A 21,167-nucleotide genomic window follows, 5' to 3' on the forward strand; every position below is an offset into this window, starting at 1 on the left:
GCACCAACCTCCTAATTTGTTTAGGAGTTGTAAACAGTGCAGTTTTTAACCGACTTTAATTTCATAGAAGGAGGAGGTTCTGTATTCGGTTGTGGCTATGTTTTTTTTTTTTTTTTTTTTTTTTATGTATGTTCACCGGTTACTCCGAGACCCGTGGGTCGATTTGAGTAATTATTTTTTTGTTCGAAAGAAGGTACTTCCAAGGTGGTCCCACATTAATCTGGTGCTGTTCTGATGATGGAATTCATGAGGAATTGAGGGAACTCCTCAATTTTTCAAAACACATGTATGGTGATTTGGGTGTTTTCTTAAGCAACTCGAGCATTTTCTCTCGAAAAGCACCAATTTGATGAAGTGGACCTGATGATGATGATTGTTTTGATGATAATCATGACGATTTCTTAAAATGTAGGACGTTCAGCGATTACTCCGACACCCGTGGTCCATTTGAGCAATTCTTTTTTTGTTCGAAAGAAGGTACTTCCGAGGTGGTCCCACATTAATCTGGTGCTGTTCTGATGATGGGATCCATGAAGAATTGAGGGAACTCCTCAATTGTTAAAGGCACATGTATGGTCATTTGGGTATTGTCTAGGGCTTCCAAATACCGGACTTCTTTCAATACCGGTATTAATACTGAAACTGTTTTCATCAATACCGGGATCCCGGGATCCCGGTATTGACTATGAATCGCTTATTTTTTTTGAGTTTTATTAAAAAAAGGCTCACTGTAACACCAGATATGTATGTCCTTAGCTTAGGATATTAAACAATAATCGCCATCTGCAATAATAGGGAATATTACGCCAAACTCTGCATAGAGGGCGTCACTAACTCAATCACATGGGTTACCGTGAAACACGACAGTCGAAAGTTCGGTTTCTACCTCTCTATCACTCTTGCTTATTCGATCGATAGAGAAACAGATAACGAAATTTCGATATTCGCGTTTCGCGGTAAGCCACCTGTAAACAAACCGCCTTGAAGCATCATGTCATAGTAAAACTTGTCAAAAAACTGCTTAAGGCGTAGTATGTAAAGTTACTCTATGGTTTACTAAACAAATTAGTGCTGCACTCTGGCGGCAGAACAGTGCAGTAATACCTGCGATCATATATAACCATGGATACCGCCTTTAGGAACATTACCGTTCAAATTCTCGGGCCAAATTAGCACACATACACAATTACGCCTACATTCAAATAAGACGACGCGTTTACAGAGCCTGTAATCAAAGCTCGTAAACAAAATAAGAGTCATCTTTATTACACTAATGGTACATAGCTAAGTGTAGATGAAATGCATATAATGTCAATAACTACCAATCAGCGACATTAATCCGCCAATAACCTTCTTGCTGTACGTACTGGCCGCTGAGAGTTCGCGTTTCATATTTGATTAGAATATGACTTGGACAGGGATAGGCTTATGCCATACAATGAAGAACCAGTCAAATAATTCACGTATAATAATTTAATGCAGATTAAAAGATAACTAGTTAAAATGTTGTTATGACATGTCAGACTAACTCAACATAAGTAAATATATCATTGTTGTATAAATGTATTCCGCTATAATAAGTATTCTGTATATTTCATTATCAATCTGCATGGCAGTGCGAAGTCACGTTCAGGTATAGTCTGTCCGTTTTTCTAAGATCAAGTACGCCATAGTAAATGTATGGCGAACTTGATCTTAGAAATCGGACTGGCTATACAGTCTGCAAAATTTACATGGGTACACGAATCGGGTCAAAAATATTTGAACAGGCGGAGTCACAATAAATCCCCACTTTCAGTTCAGAATATTTTATATGTATATAGCCGGTCAAGCAAGTTTGTCAGTAGAAAAAGGTGCAAAATTAAAATTTTGTATAGGACCACAGCCGTTCGCGCGCTTACATTTTCTAAATTTGCCGCTCTTATAATATTTTAAACTTTCGCTTTTTGAACACATATTAACTCACATTATACGAAACGAAACTGATTTACGTCGGTAAATCAAGGTAATTGAATATAATTCGACCCGTCTATAATGTGAGTTAATATGTTTGCCGCTCTTTTCTACTGACGGAAATGGCTTGAGAGAGAAAGAGAACCTACATATATGTGACAGTAGAGGGTGGATTCAAATGATCAATATTTTCAGATAATGTGTGTATTTGTTAAATTAATTCAGTGAAAGCATGATAGGAAAAATGTATCTACATATAGGAGACCGGGTATGATTATCTCACGGGTTATATCTCATGAATAGAACATATTCTAGATATCTTGCCAGGCATTCACTCAATTTCATGTCTCTCTAATTGGACAGCTTTTTTCCATAGTTCTCTGCGAATAGCATCTTGTGGGAATCTGAATGGAAAGTAATGTAAAATGACAATACCAAATTTGATTATTAATTTGAAATAACTAGGATAACTAGGATGGAGATGGAGCTATTTTTATAGCTCCATCTCATGAAATAAAAAAGGAAAATACAAATCTGTAAGAAGGAATTTATTACTACATTTATAATTATATAGAAAATGCGTCGACCTGAACAAAGGAGAACTGATAGGGACATTAAGTCTGTCTTTGTCAGGCTTGCGAAAACATCCAACTCGTTGGGGGTAGTTGGAATTAAAATCTTTAACAGCCTGAGCCGTGAGATTAAAGAGGCGGCTTCTTATGACCTGTTTGTTGAGAAGTTGAAAGCATATTTAATTGATAAGGCATTTTTTACGGTTAAGGAATTCTACAGTAAATTTAACATTAAATAATTTCGTAAATAATGACATTTGTGATGTATTTGTTATGTTTAAGCTATTTTCTTCTTCTTTCCTTGATCTGGTTATGTGTTTTTAATTTAGTGTTAGTGTTTTGTAGTTGAGTATTTAGTGTTAGTTGTATATTTCGTAGTTCTATTGTGATTTTGTTGACATGTGTTATTTTGACATTAAAGAAATTGAATTTGAATTTGAATTTGAAATACCTAAACCAAACACAAGTTAATAAAATAGTCTACTTCATTTAGCATAACACCATCCCTATTATCCTCGCAATTTAAAAAGTCGTATGTTGTTATGAAAGTCGTATGCAGTTGTTACGTTTTAGCTTAGCACGGTAGTATTGAAAACAAATCGTCATGTTTTTTCCAAATTCTACTGAAGTTATCTGTTTACTACAAGTGAAAAGTGATTCCACTGTCCTTGGTATGAACTAAAATAACTTCTGCACCACTTCACGACACATGAATATATTTTTAATTACAAAAAAACGTTGTTTTTATAAATCAATTTAGCCATTTGTCACTGACTGTCATCTCGGTGGTACTGAGATTGCCAATCGAGCAGTTTGTAAGTACCGCCTATCGCGGGGTAGTTTGCGTTGGGTCATAATTGAGCGGACAGAATACTTCCATGTATAGCATTTCGCTGAGTAATACTCCCTATTATAATTTCACCCTCCAGGTTGGCAATCATTTTATCTGCCTTGTTGACTTTACCACTTTCACTAGTCACATTTTTAGTTCAACCTAATAAACCAGCCGACTATATTCAAAATTTGCCACCAAAAATTCGTTTGCTATAATACAATTCCTTGCTCATTTCTTTCCACTCTTTGATATAATTTTAAGAACTAACTATATTAATAAACACCAAATATTTATGTATGCATATGCACCGATCTTGTTTCAATTAAATGATCTTCTTTAATTATTATGATGACCGGTCTGGCCTAGTGGATAGTGACCCTGCCTGCGAAGCCGATGGTCCTGGGTTCGAATCCCGGTAAGAGCATTATTTATTTGTGTGATAACACAGATATTTGTTTCTGAGTCATGGTTGTAATCTATGTACATAGGTATGTATTTATCTCTATAAGTATGTATATCGCCTAGCACCCATAGTACAAGCTTTGCTTAGTTTGGGGCTAGGTTGATCTGTGTAAGATGTCCCCTAATATTTATTATACTTTTAAATGGGCAAGTAATATTCTTGATACAGCCGAATTTAATCATTTTAATGGAATTTAAACGGTATAATCGGCATATTTTCCTTGTTTTTGAAAATACCGGGATCCCGGTATACTGCCCTCTTAAAGCAATTGGCGGTAACTAATTTTTAGACATTTCGAGATATTTGAGAAAACGTGAAAATTGATTTCGCGTCACCATAGAGTGAGTTAATTTTAACTGCGACAGAATTTTCATATAATCATGTGTCTTTTTTTATCATATATAGGGTTGTTATCATACAAATATTATTTTTTTGTCGTTTATTTGAGATACCGCTATTACGCTACGTATTATTAGGTTTTATTTCTTAGTTGTCGCTGTTTCCCTTAGCGTCGGTATATAAAGCTCCCTACAAAAGTAAGTGTATATATTTTGGCTGCAAATGAATAAGAATTGCATACAAAAAACATATTGGTATATTGTAATAATATATTTAATAGTCAAAGATAGAAATTGTAACTTTAATTTAAAGAAAATTAATCATTTTCTATGTTTTTGATGACATGAAACTATGCGCTGGATACAGGTAATTCGTACCAAAATTTCATTCTATTGGATGGTATTATATTTTTCATTGATTTTATTATATTGCGCTTTTTTATTTTCGAATATACCTGCAGGCTACTCCTTTTTCTTTGGAGGTGGGAGCACTTTTGATTTTAATACAATACAATACAATACTCTTTATTGCACACCTCACATACACGTAGTTTACAATAAATGAACAATAACATAAACAAAGACAATAAATAAATAAATTAATATCTCTATATCTTGCTTTAGTTTTTTGTGAAGTTTTAAACTTTCTCTGAGCAGTTTATTTTTCCTGGCCAACTCCATTAACATTTTTATTTTCCTGCTAGACATAGTAAATCTGAAATAAATTTTTTTTCAATAATTTGGCCCGAAAATCGCAACGTAAGAGTTACGTAAGGTCGTGTGCGTCTAAATAAAATATAATATACATATCTATTAAGGATGACTTAAGCTAGACCGGGCCGGGGCCGGGGCGGAGCTTCCGGCGCTTCGTTTTGTATAAATAAATTAATACTGCGTAATTAGCACAAAAAACGAAATACTTATAGGTCGATATTAAGACATCCTTTAATTTTAATTTTTAACTTTATTTCAAATATCTGTTTTTGACGAAGAGTATTTCGTACTCATACCCATAACGAATAATATTAACCTATATAAAATATACGAAACTCACTAAACACCTAACATTCCGATTGTATTTATGTATTTGTGATCCATTGAAATTCAATCAAGTGCTAATTATAAAAAATGACTCTTACCTTAAATCTGTTCAATTAAGCTGGTCACTTTAATTCTCTTTAATCTACTTTTTTAAGCATGAATGGTAATTTCAAAGAATTATGCAAATATTTCTCCTCGCTGTGTTAACAACAATTCGTAATGACAATGAGTTACTAGATAGGTAGGTACTAATTGCACGAAGGACAGTAGGTATCTTGCATACAGAATACTTAGCGATTTGGCCGTAACTAAAGATACGGTCACTCGCCTTCTAATAGTTCATCTTAAAAAATAGTTTTTTGTAGCAGTTTGGCAGTAATTGACTATATACTGCTATATACCTTAGGAATATTAGACTACTGCTAAATGGCTTCGAAAACTGTGGGAAAATTGAGATATGCAAAATATTCTTTGCGGTTTTTAGTCATGTTATAGATAAAATACGACTTTTTTGTTTCGTACACCTTATGCAGAATGTTTTAAGGTAGACGATGGTATAACTAACTCAAAAATGCTTTTTTTTTGAGATACCGCCAATTGCTTTAAGAGGGCAGGTATTTTTTAATGCAATATATTGCATTAAAAAATACCGGTATTGAAAAATGCGTTTTCACAGACGGGACCCCGGTATTTCGGGATCCCGGGATCCCGGTATTGGAAGCCCTAGTATTGTCTTAAGCAAATCAAGCATTTCCTCTTGAAAATCACTAATTTGATAGAGTGGACCTGTTGATGATGATTGTTGATGATTATGATGATGATTTTATAAATGTAGATTACTCCGAAACCCGTGGTCCGATTTGAGTAATTCTTTTTTCGTTTGAACAAAGTTACCTCTAAGGTGTTCCCATAACATTGTTGGTTCTAATCTAATGACGGAATTCATAAGGGAATGAGGCAACTACCACGAGTTTGACTCTACTACATATTCGCTAACGTCTTCGTAACTTACTTTCTATACATCTCGTTCGCACTAATAGGATGCCAGCACGACGCATAGAAAGTATGTTACGCACACGCTAGCGAATATGTCAGTGTAAGACTTATGGTAAGGCTACTGAGGAGTCGGGAAATTGTGTAGTGACAGGAATGATTTCGAATTTAGTGATACGCATTATTATGCTTTTCATTCATGCGTCACACGTCACTCATAAGCTTTTAACAATGCCTTAAAACTAAAAATTGAAAAATAAAAACTTTTACAAAAAAAAAGAAAACCGACTTCAAAAAGGATGAAATAAAATATTATCCGTTTTTAAGTATAAGCGTTACCAACTGATATGTTTGAAGTCGGTGGCAAGACAAATAGTAACAATACCGGTCAGAAATAATCAGGTTTATGTCTATAAATCACATTACAACTTTACTAATATTATAATGGTGAAAGTAATTCTGTCTGTCTCTTTGTCACCTTTTCGGCTACACAACTGCCATGTAAACTGGAGAAATTTGCCATGCAGGTAAAAAGTTAAAGCCCTGTAGATGGTCCTTGGATTGTTTTATATTTTGAAATCAAGTTCTCTGGATAAGAGGCGGGAAATAACTCAGTCCCAATCCCACACCAGAGTACTAAACCTTATAAACCGCAAACAATTTGAATGAATGACATAAATTGACAACTGACTTTTAGCTTTTTTTTAAATGAATTAGTGATACAACAACGAAATATCTGTCAACAATTTTTGGCTAGCCAGACTCTAATATTCTATAACATACAGATATTTTTTTTTCGAACATTTGATTATTTTTGCGCTACGACGTACGGTTTAGGAGATACAAGCTTATAAAGTTTTTCATGTTATATTTTATTTTTTGTGTTTTTTTTAAATATTAATTAGGGGTTTCTTACAGAGGAACGAACATTTTATTATTTTTGCGCTACGACGCACGGTTTAGGAGATACAGCCCTATAAAGATGAAAAAAAAAAGAAATCGAACCATAAAGCAAATACTGCCTATAGTTTTTTTTTATTGGTTGAATGCCACGATGCTGTGTCACAAATATCTGTGAACTGGAAATTTAAAAAAAACTTACTTCCCGGCCTAGGACTTCAATTTTGTATGAAATTCCTTTATAGCCGGTTTAGACTCTCGCGCGAGCCACGAGCCGAGCCGCGAGCCGCGCCACGAGACGTGAGTGTAAACGGTGGGCTCGTGGCTCGTCTCGCGGCTCGTAAGCTCGTCGAGCTAATATAATTAAAAACACTAACGGCACGGCATAAGGTTTATAACCGAATGACAAGCCGAACGCGAGTGTGTCGAGGCGAACCACGAGACGCGCCGCGAGCCGAGCCGCGAGCCGCGAGTCTAAACCGGCTATTACAGTTCTCTCGAGGTCGCAGTTCTAACCTAACCTAACCCACTTTTCTAGCAACAGTTGGATTTTGTAAAGGTCGCAGTTCTAACCTAACCTAACCCACTTTTCTTAGCCAACTGCTACTAGAAAAGCCTCCGTTTTACCAATCCGCAATAGCTCTTTAGGGGTAGGACCACAGCCTCTAGAAACCTAATATTGGGCATTTTTTTCCCGACGCAAATCACCAAACTGTGAGGTGCGGGAGAGGTGCTCACGGCGTTGCGATTGGTCGTTCCAAACACGGCGCGCTGACACGTGTAAGCGTAGGGATGGGACATGTTCATTACAGGTAGTGGGTACTGCTACCAGTGGTACCGAAATTTATTGTAGTAAAATTGTTACCAATTTAGTATATTTAGAGTAAACTTACTTAATAATTATATTGATTAATTTAATATTTCATTAAGTAATTTAACAATGTACCTGAAATGTTTACTTAACATATTAGGGCATTTCTGTTTAAAGTTTAAAATTTTTATATCATCTGATCAGGCTGATCATTTAATTACTTCCCATAATAAATTATGTTGGATTGCATAAAAATATGTAGGTACCTAAAGTTACAGAAAGTTTCCAAAAAGTTAAGCAAATCCTCGGAAACTAAGTTTTTGCGTGGTTTTTGCGCTCCTCATCATCTTAATTTCGGCTTCGGAACAAGTCCAGACTCCAGACATATTGATCGATATCCGGTTTTATTCAACTTTTTCATGTTAACTGTTAACTAATTTAAGGTACCTACCTACATTTCGTGTTTAAAATGTAGCTGTGACGCTTTTAGCACAAAAATAAAACTGCAAATCCGACATTTCCGATTAAAAACACTTAGGTATAAATCGAGAATCGCTGTTGACGGTTTTTCCGACGAAAAAATATTTTACCAAACGTCAAACATTTATTCAGCAAACAGACCACAGGGGCACTAGTGCGGTAGCCGGCTGTATGAAACCCGCCTGATAAAAAAAAAGAAATTACCTACTCTATGGGGGTAAAATTAGACCAAGAGAAGTCTGCAGCGATTTTGATAGCCCGTGCGTGCAACTGTCATTTATACTTACGTCATAATTCCATAGAAGTTTGACGTTTAAAATAACACTTGCACTGCGTGGGCTATCAAAATCGCTGCAGACTACTCTAGCTGACTTTTGGTAGCTTCAACTGCTCTTGGTCGGCCGCGGCTTAACTTGACAAATTTTCAAAGAGCATAACATATTTATTGCATATTAATAAAACAGAGATTAAATAACAAATTAAATAAATCATAAATCTAGCCCTAAATTAGCCTGAGGCATTGTTCCTTGGACGCTGGCCGCGTTCCCCCTCTGCACAGTGAGGCTGAGTTTTTGTGCAAAAAATGCACCAGCGCGTAGGTCGCCAGACACCCAGACTAGTTTGGTAGAAATTTCTTTTACTAGTTTTAGTTGGTGTCTGACGACCAAGGAGCGAGAGTTTCAATTGCAAGTGCCGCAAATACATAATTCGTTTTCAAGAATGCATATTTGCGACACTTGGTAATTTGGGCGTCGTCTGCTGCCGTCCCTGACCTCCTGGCAGAGCCCCGGACGTGGGATGGGGCCAGCGTATCAACACATGTTACATCCCACGCCAGGGACCGCCCCAGGAACCAAGGTACGAGCGAGCAGCCGTCGGGCCTTTTGCCATCCGCCGCAGATAGTAGACCAACTGGCTTCAGGGTTGCTGGTATGGTTTTGCCTAGCCCCCATCCGTACCGTCCGAAAAGGAACTTCTTTCCAAAAAAGTCGCTACTTTTGAAAGAGGAATCTCGAGGAATTTTTAAATAACATTTTTTGTTAAAACGTCGACCCACCAACATCAGTTTCACAGGTACCTATATTATTAGCGATTGGCGTTATGGTGCTTCCATGTAGTTGTAGGCTCGATCCGAGTGGAATTTATACTTTTGACTGTCCAGTCCATCTACTCAGCGGAGACGGATGAAACATATTATTGTAGAGATAAATCAATCAATCAATCAAATCAAAAATATACTTTATTCATGTAGGCCTAGCAACAAGCTCTTATGAATCGTAATTAATCTTAATCTAATTATCAGAGCAATTTATTGATGTTAATATTATTCCATAATAAAATTGGATTATTATACATATCAAATTGAACACTAAGAATTTCACAAAAGGATCGTCAAACATTAAAAAGATTGTATAAAAAAATACTAGTCTAGAATTTCTAGAATAAAATCTAAATGTCAAAAAAAAAGCATAAGTAGCAAAAGAAGTAGATAGTATTACATCGGAATATCCATTTCCTCATCAATAATCAAATGTACCTAATAAATAAATAATCATTTCGAATAACAATTAATCCCACGTTGTAATATCATTCATGTAGTCTTGTGTGGTATAATAAGCTTTAGAAATAAGTTTACGCTTTACATAATTCTTAAATTTATTAATAGATAATTCAGTAATATGGTTTGGAAGTTTATTATAAAATCTTACACAATTACCCATGAATGATTTTTTAATTTTATGGAGCCGAGTGAAGGGCACTGCGAGCTTATGTTTATTTCTAGTATTAATATTATGAATTTCACAATTTTTCCTAAAATTTACAATATTTTTATGTACATACAGAATATTCTCATAAATGTATTGACAGTGCACTGTCATTATGTCAATTTCCTTAAATTTATCTCTAAGTGAGTCTCTATGGTTCATTTTGTATATTGCTCGAATAGCCCTCTTCTGCAGAACAAAAATGGTATTTATCTCTGAAGCACCGCCCCACAGTAAAATACCATATGCCATAATGCTATGGAAGTAACTAAAATATACTAATCGAGCTGTTTTCACGTCAGTTAACTGACGGATTTTGCTCACTGCAAAAGCTGCAGAGCTCAGTCTATTCGAAAGAGTAGCAATATGGGGACCCCACTGGAGTTTAGAATCTAAAGTTATACCAAGAAAAACTGTACTATCAACTAATTCCAATTCCTCATCCTTCACAATGACACTTGTTTGCACATGCCTTACGTTACTACTAGTGACAAACTTAATACATTTAGTCTTTTTCTCATTGAAAATCAAATGAGAGTGAGTGACCCATTACAATATATTTTGATGTTACTTAATCTTTATTATTTGTTCGTGTCTGCTACAATCTCAGTGGCCAACACGCAAGAATCCGGGGCAACATTTTTTAAAAAGACATTCTCGACCTTCGTCAGTTATCCGGGCGACTTGCAAATTGAATTTGCTTTACACTTGTGTTGTGAGTCTTCGAATGAAGCGTAATTTAATAAAGGTGATTTAGTAACTAACTGGGTATAGTAGGAAGAAAAAATATTTATCTACGCACATATCATAAACCCTTTATGATGCGTTCAAAATCCGTAAATAATCTCGCACATTACGATAAACTGTTTTGTTACAGCAAATTTCTTATCTGTGAAAATGTTGTAAAGCCTCCTCCACACTCGTGCGCGAATCGCGGCGCAAAGCCGCGAACGCGAGTGTGGAGTCCTGAGGGCCTACCGCGAACCCCGTTCGTCGTGTTGCTTCTCTGTTCCACTTGTAAATTCATACGTAAGTGTGACAGGGAGGCAACATGTCGAACGTGCTTGGCGGTAGGCCCTCAGAACGCAGACCTGCGAAATCGACTCCACACTCGCGTTCGCGGTTACGCCCGCGATTCACGTGCATAGTCTGGAGGGGGCTTAAAATGTGCGATAAAGATATTTCGGAGACGCCACCTCATATCCGCGAGTTCCGCCAGAGAACAAAGTGCCCCTATGTCGGCTGTAATATGAGGTTAGTGAATATATATCATAGAAAGTTTATAATATGTGTGTAGATAAAGCAGTGTATGTAACTGTACATAATTAGGCATTATGTAGCAGTCACATAAACTACTACTATTAGGGGCGAGTAGGAGCTTTTATATTGCTTATTTTCGTAGAACTCGAATTTGTAACAGCAGTATCTTTACTGCTATTGTTTACGATTGAGGTGACCCTCATAAAGGAGGTTTCAACGCTTTCAAGAAGCTTGTCAATTGATGGTATGCAAACGGTAGGCAATTTTACGTTTCCACATCTACCTTCCCTCGAGAACGCAGCCCTCACGACTCCACTCCGGACAGAAATTGTGACGTAAGTATATATAACACTAAACTTGCACTGCGTGTGCTTCCAAAATCGTTGCAGACTTGTCTTGGTCTAACTCTAATAAGTAATACCCGGCAGAACAAGGTAGAGCCTAATGGTAAAACCTATTATTCCTATTAAAGGTTATGTTTATATTACAAAGCTAAGCTTCTTGGGTAGTTCCTAATTCGGTCCGACTTTCTTTGAAACGCGTCAAATATTATGTCCAATTAAGGTACTTGATTTCCTTTCCCTACCGGAATTACCATATTGTACAGAATATTTGGTTATAAACAGACACCTTAGCCTCTCCATAAGCAATTACGAGAGCGAACTTACGTAGAAATTAAAGCAAGACATGCAAATCTCACGCTAAACCGGTGTATTCGAACAAGGCTAGCATGATGAGTCCAAAAAATAAAACAATAATACATTTTTATCTAATTCACGATTATACATACTTAGTACTGGTCAATTAGTGCTACCTAATCAGTTCTACATACTTACCTATTTGAGCATCTTGGCCACTCGTAACTATATATTTATTTCCACCTCCACCAAAAGTGCGACATGTGTTTCGCCTCTCTACGAGGCACCTTTGATACTGGAGATGGAGATATTAACGGTCTGGAGGCGCCAGAGTTTGGCTATGGGTTGAAATAACATGATATTGGCCTAAAAAAACACATACCAAACTGATAGACAATTTCGCGAATTTCCATTTTTCCAATCTTCTGCCAATCACTTTCAAACACAACCTAATGGTCTCGACCTCTCCATATTTGTGCGTTCTCTTTCACCTGTACGGTTACCATCAGTTTGTCACTGACGTAAACGCCGTCGGGAACGTAATTTATTATTAATTTATTCTATACATCTCGCTCGCACTCGCATATTAGTGCAAACGGGATGTATAGAAAGTAAATTACGTTCTCGACAGCGTTTGTGTCAGTGAGAAACTGATGGTAACCGTACTGGTCAAAACTGACCGCGAGATTTAGCTTGGGCCGTCCTTCGCAGCCCTTGGCCTCGGGGAATGGTACCTTTGAGCCCCAGGGACCAGGGTGAATAACCCCCTGCTTCCGAATACTTAATAAACCTACTGCTTTCTATATTTTTTTAGGCATGCTAGCCACGCTCCGTAATCTGCCTTCCAAATATCTATCTCTACCCCCAAAGATATCCACAATCAGGGATCCAACAACAAATCTTGAGTTTTAGCAATTACCATGTAAATTTGAGAAGTTGGCGAAATAATTTAAACCGGATTCAACAAACAATTTATATGTTAATTCTGGAGGTGTGGGCCGGAGTGAATTAGTCGACTTGCGAGATTGTAGGGCAGGCCATGGTATAATAATATACTCCGCCTGGTACTCCATTCCCGTCTTTTCTAGGTCACCTAACTGACACGGGCCTACGTCATCATGCGACAGCGCTATATGATAATATGCGATAGCGCTATATATAGCGGCCATGTTGTTGTGACGTAGGCCCGTGTCACTCTGGGAATGGAAGACCATGTTTTATTAGACTATGGGGCAGGCATTCTGTACTTTATAAGTGAAGAAATAAAATATATAAGTTTACGTCGAGTAAGAGAAACTACGGGACAAGTAAAACACTTATAGGGAAAATAAACAGTTAGAGATACTTAAAGATGTTAAAAACAAAATTAAATGATAAATCAAAGAACTTTCCTCATACGGTTTCTTCTTGCACCGAGCAAAATAATGTTTCTCATACCCCACCTGACCTTAGACCTTACATCGAAAACCAATCGAAAACCTTAGTGGACAGACACATGGACTTCTACAATTTTAAATCTATGGTTTAATTTATTGTTGTTACCTGTCGTTATTGTTTCACGCCCCTATTTCACCAAGGTGACAGGTGTGACAATTCGACAAATGTCACTGTTGCTGACGTCACAGTCATCCATGGGCTACGGTTACCGCTTACCATTGGCCGAGCCGTATTCCTGTTTGCCACCATCATTGTATTATTAAAAAAATATATATTATTACGGCAAAAAACAGGTATTCCTCTTGCGAAGTTTATGATGGTGATGATGACAATTCGCTGGCCCAATATTACAGGGTTCTATGTTACATTTTCAATATACTTGAAATTCGACTTAATGTCACATAGAACCCTGTAATATTGGGGCAGCGAATTAATTGTCACAAGATTTAAAAGAACTTTCGGTAAATCTTGAGGAAATGAGTTCTGTGTCGGAATTTCGTGACAATTGTCGTGTTTCTTGTGACAATTGTCATTAGGTTCGCAAAATAAACACTTATTTATTGGCGATATAATGGAGTTTTTTTTTAAATTTAAATGTTGGTGGCAAACAAGCACACCGCCCGTCCGATGGTAAGCGGTTACCTTAGCCTATGGAGGCCTGTGACGTCAGTAACAGTGATGTCGACAATTGTCGCACCTGTCACCGTGGTGAAATAGGGGCGATGGTCTCATCAGCGCTGGAAGTTTACCAGCATCATGCTGAGATGAGACCATTTCGTGTGGCTCTTCTAATTGAATCGATCTGTAATGGAAAAATTCTAGAACTTTCTTTAGGTGGTGATAGGTCTAAGGCTGCGGCGAAATTTTATTTATAAGTTCTTCAAAAGCCGGGAGCGCTGTAGGTATTCTATAAAAAATACTCCTAAATTGCTGATGGATTAGAAAAAAGGTACTAAAATTACCAAGTAAACAAGAGAAAGGAGCGAACCTTTATTGATCAAAGTTAATTCTATCAATTCGTCGTTAATAATTTCTATACTAAATCCCTCCTCAACGATTCTGAAAGACGGCCCCTAAGGTCCGACCTAATTGCATAAATATGTTCTGAATTTTAAATGTCTGTAAGACTTTTCACAGGTAAATTTTATTATTCTTTCATTATCAACTTTGGCCATTAGTTCCCTCTGGGAATGCCCGGATTAGACTGAGGGACGGGACCAAATTAGACAATTTTATTGTTATTCGATACAGGCTTTATGTTTGGTTCAGTTTTTGTGTTTTTCATGTTTTTCCTATTGTGTCCTCCTCCTCCTTGCTTCGTTCAGTTCGTTCTCCTCAGTGCTGAGGATCGTGACCTGCTACGAGCACATGATTCTGGCGGCCAAATTTCCAGGCTCTTCGATCCCTTGCGACTTCTAAGGCATCATGGACCTTGATGGATAGTGATTTGCTAACCTGGTCGGACCATCGCGTTGGACTGCGGCTCGTTTCTCTTTCCTTCCACCGAACCAGTGACCATAAACTTTTGCAGGTTGTCTCCAGTCTTCCTGGCTATGTCCGAAGAATTCAAGTACTCCCCGGATGTGGTTGAAAGCCTGGTGGTTACTCCGAGCTCCTTGAGTATTGAGGCGTCGGTCCGGTGTTCGGTCCACGATATGACTAGCATTTTCCGCCAGCACCACATTCCAAAGGCATCAATGCGTTTCCTATGAGCCGATTTAATTGTCCAGTATGGATATGATGGTCGTTCTTGTCTACGTGACAGCGTGATAAAACGGTATCCGTCACTTTCAATCGCGCTCTGTTAAAAAGGGACGGATATTTTGTCATGTGGATAAAGCCATCCATAATAGGCCTGCAGGTCTCAGAGGCATACCGTAGAAGAGTGATGTATATCATTTCCGATTGTGTAAGTGTCTACTGTTAATAAGAGCTTTGCTAGACAACTTTCTTTCTAGGTACAGCGAGCTGCAATATTGCATGGACACATTATGAATAGAAATCATTAACAAAGTGGGCATGCCCTTTTGCATCTGGATGTACAGGCGGAAACCTACTGCTACCATTATTGTACATGCTATTTAGTTTATTGGTGGACTGTATTTAACAGTAATTTTGTGTGGATATGTAGAAAGTTGAATTGAGCTTGGGCTCCTACTGATGTGTTTCTTTTAGTAGAGTAAAGAAACTGTAACTGGTTTTTATTATCTGAAACAATATTATACACGCTTTATAATTTCATAATATTTAGCTTGGAAGAGAAAGCGCAATAATTTGCTATTAACAAATGCAAAACAATATTTTCGCCTTTCAGATGGATTTGGTAATAAGTACCTACTAAGTAAATATAAATTAATTTTGTGATAGAAATCGCGAAGCGTCTGGTTGACGTAACTGGTGACCGAAAAGCTGGCGGCTACCTCGCACAACGTATCAGCATTGCGATACAGCGAGGAAATGCCGCCAGCATCCTTGGTACAATGCCTCAAGGGCCTATTTTAGATTTAAGCTAGTTATTAATTTCGTTTAGTAGTACCACTGTATATATATTGTATGTAAATAAATGATTTATAAATTTTGTGATTGAAGCAAACACATTACGACTACATAGGTATGTCGGTTTAGTGGCATGTTTAATACCTATATAATCTTCACTCGATCACCTGTTTATAAGCCGAATATTCGTGGCACATTTAGCGGTTATGACTATCACTATCACTACACACTACACCTTATAAAATAAAGTCCCCCGCTGCGTCTGTCTGGAAGCCGGGGCGGGTAGCTAGTACTTAAATATACCTAAAGTTTCAATTGAAATAGATACCTACTTCACGGTATAATTTAAAGTTTCATTACTTACTGCAATAAAGGTGCTGAGAGACATTTCATTACATGGTCCGGCATTGAAACAAAGCCGTTTGGACGTGGTGAGTTGCAGCAAAGCTACTTCCTTTAGTGTTTTCGCATCCATGGTTATCCATTTGCTTTCGAATATACCGGAGCTAACTGATAAACTCTGTAATTAACAATGTTTCGAAAAAAACTATTAACGGATTAAAATAAATACACATTGATCAATTTAATGTCCTCTGCGCTCCCGCCCGCTGGTTTGCCCAGACTTGAGGTCACAGGATTGACAGGATGCCACGAGGTACCCTATCAAGAGTATAGAGACTAGTACAGTATTTTTTTCTAATACCATTAATTATTTATTTATTACTAACCTCTACTGTAACTTCATTGCTGAACCAATAGAATATCAAAAGTTGGACTAAAACGCCAAATACGAATAGCATGGCCGCCGTCAGTGATGGTAAATCGCTCGACGCCTGAAATGATAAAAAAGCTATGATAAATAAATTATATTTCGTTTGTGTTTGGAATAAATAAATAAGTAAGTAGGTAAGTAAGGTTCGCCGTCGCCACTCAAGTATCAGACCCTATATAGCGAAAGATAGTAGAATTGTAAATAGCGAGTGTTTTTTTTTTTGCGTAGACTAAATGATACCCGCAGCACAAAATGTGTGTGCAGGAGACGATTAAAATTGTAGGCACTTACATTTGAGATTTCTATGATGCTGGCTCCTATGTTGATAGATACCGCAATGAGGTATATGAACATCACGGATGATATCAATTTTTGGAGTAATTTCTGGTGTCTGCAAATAGATGTGACGGAGAGTTTAAATAGAAGTTACAGGACGTTGTCATTTTACTAACGAAAGCTACTGTAGCGGCAATAGCAACATTATCGTGGTTACCTAGCATATAAAACAGTAGGTACCTACAGCAATTTGTCAGCAAGAGCAAAAGGCAAGCAAGAGTAGGTACTTACAGGAGTAAGTCTCTCAAAAATATCTTATCAAATCGATAAACCGTTTTGGCTTTGAAATTCATTACTATGTAAGTGTTATGAATAAGCAAGCTTAATAAAATGATATCTTACTCAATGAGAGTCATGTGGAAACGGTGACACTTTATAATATTCTGGTGAGTTCGCTCTTTGCTCTCAGGGTCTATAACTTTGGTACAATAGACGCGAGAAATCTTGAGCTGACCAGCGAAAAATATGAACATAGGCATTACCAACGAGTCCCAAGAGATGACGTATGAACTCATTATATTACCGAGAATTGTCTGAAGAACCATAGAATAATAGTATCCTGGTGGAACCTCTTGGTTGAAAGGAAGGTAAAAATGGAAAAGCGGTTGTTTTTTCGTGTACGGCTCAGTGAACAAACTTATATTGCAACAGATAACCATTACCCAAAATAGGTAAATGACTCGTCTACCCTTCCTAATATACTCGTCCATAACGTCGATCACTTCTTCATCTTCATCAGAGAGCTGTCGCAGTTCTGTGCGTGACATGTAGTCGATCAGTTTCTGCCAGAGATGATGGTCCTTCCGGAAATAGATGCTCTTAGGTGTGCCCATGTGAAAAGGGAGGGTTTTTAGAATGAAAAGTAGGGCACTTAGACTTAAGCCGATCACACACTTTAAATACTGGGTGAAGAAAAAGGTCATAGTTATGTAAAAGACCACCTGTTTGAAACGGGTGGATTTTAATTCCATGTTCGGGTGCCAGTTTCCCGTGAGGTTTATATAGCGGAGAAACGGACCCAGTGACGGGTGTTCAGGGTCTTCAAGACACTTTAGCATGTTTTGAAGTGAATAACACGATGATTTTTTATTTCTAATTCTTATATGTCTCTCTATCGACATTTTTGAACGTTGGATGGTTTCCAAAGATAAGTCTAATGCTCTCTGAACCTATCGAATAAATGAACTGTCCGATCAAATATACTCAAAATTGGCGTGAGAATTCTAGTAGTGAATTGCAGTAGCAATGAATGTTTGATGGCGTATAAGGTACCTATGTGATTTGTGTAACTTTGTAATAACAGTGTGAGACTTCCGTGATTGGATTTGTATGTAGGTAAGGTAACTTGAATATTTAATTTCTATTATTTTCTTTCCCTTCTACAAAGTTTATTAATCCTTATATAATAATAATCCAGTTACAAACGACAATTATTAATATAACATTGAATATAATACAAACTATTAATTTTAATCAATTTTGCGTAAGCATAATTAAGAAATTATGCTTTCAACGTTGTTTAGTTATATTTTTCGTTAATAGTTTTAAATTTCTCGCGGGTATTTAACCTGTTCAAAACGAAAATGCGAGTTGTTAAGTTGTTATTATAAAAGCATGTAAGTTAATAAACGTGAAATTGTCTTGTAAAGCTCAATCAACAATTTTATAGTAAAATTATCCATTTTTTTACGGTTATTAACAATATTGTCATTAAACTCGTAGTCTTGGTAACTGATGGTAAATGAGTAGGTAGGTAACTACATAAGTACCTACTTGCCGATAATTTTATTCGTGTGGTATATGTAGGCGAAAAAAAAAAGCGCTGGTGGCCTAGCGGTAAGAGCGTGAGACTTTCAATCCGGAGGTCGCGGGTTCAAACCCCGGCTCGTACCAATGAGTATTTCGGAACTTATGTACGAAATATCATTTGATATTTACCAGTCGCTTTTCGGTGAAGGAAAACATCGTGAGGAAACCGGAGTAATCCCAATAAGGCCTAGTTTACCCTCTGGGTTGGAAGGTCAGATGGCAGTCGCTTTCGTAAAAACTAGTGCCTACGCCAAATCTTGGGATTAGTTGCCAAGCGGACCCCAGGCTCCCATGAGCCGTGGCAAAATGCCGGGACAACGCGAGGAAGAAGATATAAGTATGTAGGCGAATAGTGTTTGCTGTAGTGTGCCGCTGAAACAACGGCGCGCCCGCCCCATTACATCCCGCGGCCCGACATTGTGGATGTAGGGTCCTACATCCAATATCGGATCGGACGATGTGAAAACGCTCTTAGAATGGTCAAGAGTACGACTTTGTAACCTCTTTTCCTTTGCAGCTATATTATAAAGGCCAATAAAACCCTGCCAAACTCGGGAGGAAGTCCCGTTGAATGCGAAGACTCTCATTACACCCTGATAAGATCAGTGGCGGAAATTAAGAGGAAATTGTGTTTGTTTCTTATACAGCGACGTCCGCACAATAATGCCTTCTTGGAAACGAAATTAATTTTGATTTAGTTCGTAGTACAATGAGGTTTAACTATATTTTATTATTTCTATCGTGCACTATTCGAGCGTTTAGATAAAATACTTATAAATAATACTTAGCCTATACTAGCTTAGCTGCATAGAAAAGCGTGTTATTAGGGCATCATCTGTAGGCCGAGCACATGATTGGCGCGACAGTAGGTATCTCGCGGCATCTCGCGGCGAGATAGACTATCCGTCTTTTTTAAACTAAAGTATGTTAATAAAAGAGGGACGGTAGTCTAGTCTATCTCGCCGCGAGATACTGTCGCGCCAATCATTGCTAGCCCGGCAGTACTCGTATAAGTGCCTATATTAAATTATAATAATATTCATAATGCAATGGTTGTTTGGACAAAAAAATATTTCACTTCTCATACTTTGCTGTTAGGTACGCGACCAATTTTAATATTTTGTAAAACCTCACAGCTTACAGGTAATAAAGCCTTTTATTCAGGTAAATTCTTAGAGGCGATATGAATTTAATTTAAATTTAGGTAATACGGATAAATGATTATGATTATGGTGTTATGATTATAAAGTTGGTCAAGCAGATCTTGTCAGTAGAAAAAGGCGGCAAATTTGAAAAATGTAGGCGCGAAGGGATATCGTCTCATAGAAAATTTGAATTTCGCGCCTTTTTTTTCTGACAAGATTTGCTTGACCATCTATACCTCGGAGTAATTAACAATGGAGCCGCCATTAACAGGCGTTCCCCTCTGTCGAAAATAGGCGGCCAATGGTCAACCATATGTATGGACTGACGTTTATCTGACATGACGTACCTATACATTTGATGTGCCCCTCCCCCGCAAAAAACGGCAGACAATTTTGTACCGAAAATTTTAGACATGGCGTCTCCGTTGGTTATATCCTCTAAGATCTATACATACCAATTCGATATTTAATGTTTTTTTTGTGCTAATGCTACAGTTGGTACTCTATTCCCGTCTTTTCTAGGTCACCTAACTGACACAAGCCTACGTCATCATGCGACAGCGCTATATGATAATATGCGATAGCGCTATATATAGCGGCCATGTTATTGTGACGTAGGCCTGTGTCACTCTGGGAATAGAAGACCATGTTTTATTAGACCATGTGCTACAGTCTGTAAAAAAGAGTTGAAATTAAAAAGTGGCAATACTGTAGTGTCGTCCCTTTCAAATCAATTTATATAAGAGAACGGGACGACACTACAGTGTTGCCACTTTTTAATTTCTACTCTGTTTTATCAGAGCGAGCAAGCGGAGGCAATCAAAAAGATTTCGCTATCACAAGATTTCGCTATCACTTGTTTTATCACCTTTAAAATAAATGTAAAATGCACACTGAATGAGGTGTTTTACAAGCTGAACACTGACTAAGTAAAATGCATATTAGGGCTCTTTCCCACTGAACATCCCGTTTTTTGCGGGTACGGTTTTCTGCAGGATCCCGTTTTAGTAGCATGAAAAATGTAGGTATCCCGCAAACACAATGCTCGTGTACCTTAATTCCCCTTGTAGAACCGCAGAAGTTACCAATTGCTTTCTGTATTGTTCGACTTTTAGTTACTAA

At 37.5% G+C, this 21,167-nt stretch overlaps 1 protein-coding gene and 1 long non-coding RNA gene across 2 annotated transcripts in view; both read right to left on the reverse strand.

Annotated features, from left to right (window-relative positions):
* Nucleotides 1–21,167, reverse strand: part of LOC134793414 (uncharacterized) — a 314,149-nt gene that overhangs the window by 177,657 nt on the left and 115,325 nt on the right. The gene's annotated exons all lie outside the window — the stretch shown is intronic.
* LOC134793377 (odorant receptor 49b-like) lies at nt 15,597–18,234 on the reverse strand. Its single transcript, XM_063764948.1, has 5 exons — nt 17,434–18,234; nt 17,047–17,146; nt 16,712–16,816; nt 16,348–16,503; nt 15,597–15,695 (listed from the first exon to the last, which is right to left on the reverse strand). Exons 1-5 carry the CDS (start codon nt 18,210–18,212, stop codon nt 15,642–15,644), a joined length of 1,194 nt encoding a protein of 397 aa, XP_063621018.1. The 5' UTR covers nt 18,213–18,234; the 3' UTR covers nt 15,597–15,641.

Source organism: Cydia splendana, chromosome 9 (genome assembly GCF_910591565.1).
Source record: "Cydia splendana chromosome 9, ilCydSple1.2, whole genome shotgun sequence".
Classification (NCBI taxonomy): Eukaryota; Metazoa; Arthropoda; class Insecta; order Lepidoptera; family Tortricidae; genus Cydia; species Cydia splendana.

Excerpts from the sequence above, each read along its gene's own strand:
- LOC134793377 (XM_063764948.1), bottom strand. The coding sequence starts at position 18,212 with ATGTCGATAGAGAGACATATAAGAATTAGAAATAAAAAATCATCGTGT. Across the intron at positions 17,147-17,433 it reads TTCCACATGACTCTCATTGA|ACACCAGAAATTACTCCAAA; the intron begins GTAAGATATCAT and ends ATCTATTTGCAG. Across the intron at positions 16,817-17,046 it reads GCATCATAGAAATCTCAAAT|GCGTCGAGCGATTTACCATC; the intron begins GTAAGTGCCTAC and ends TTATCATTTCAG.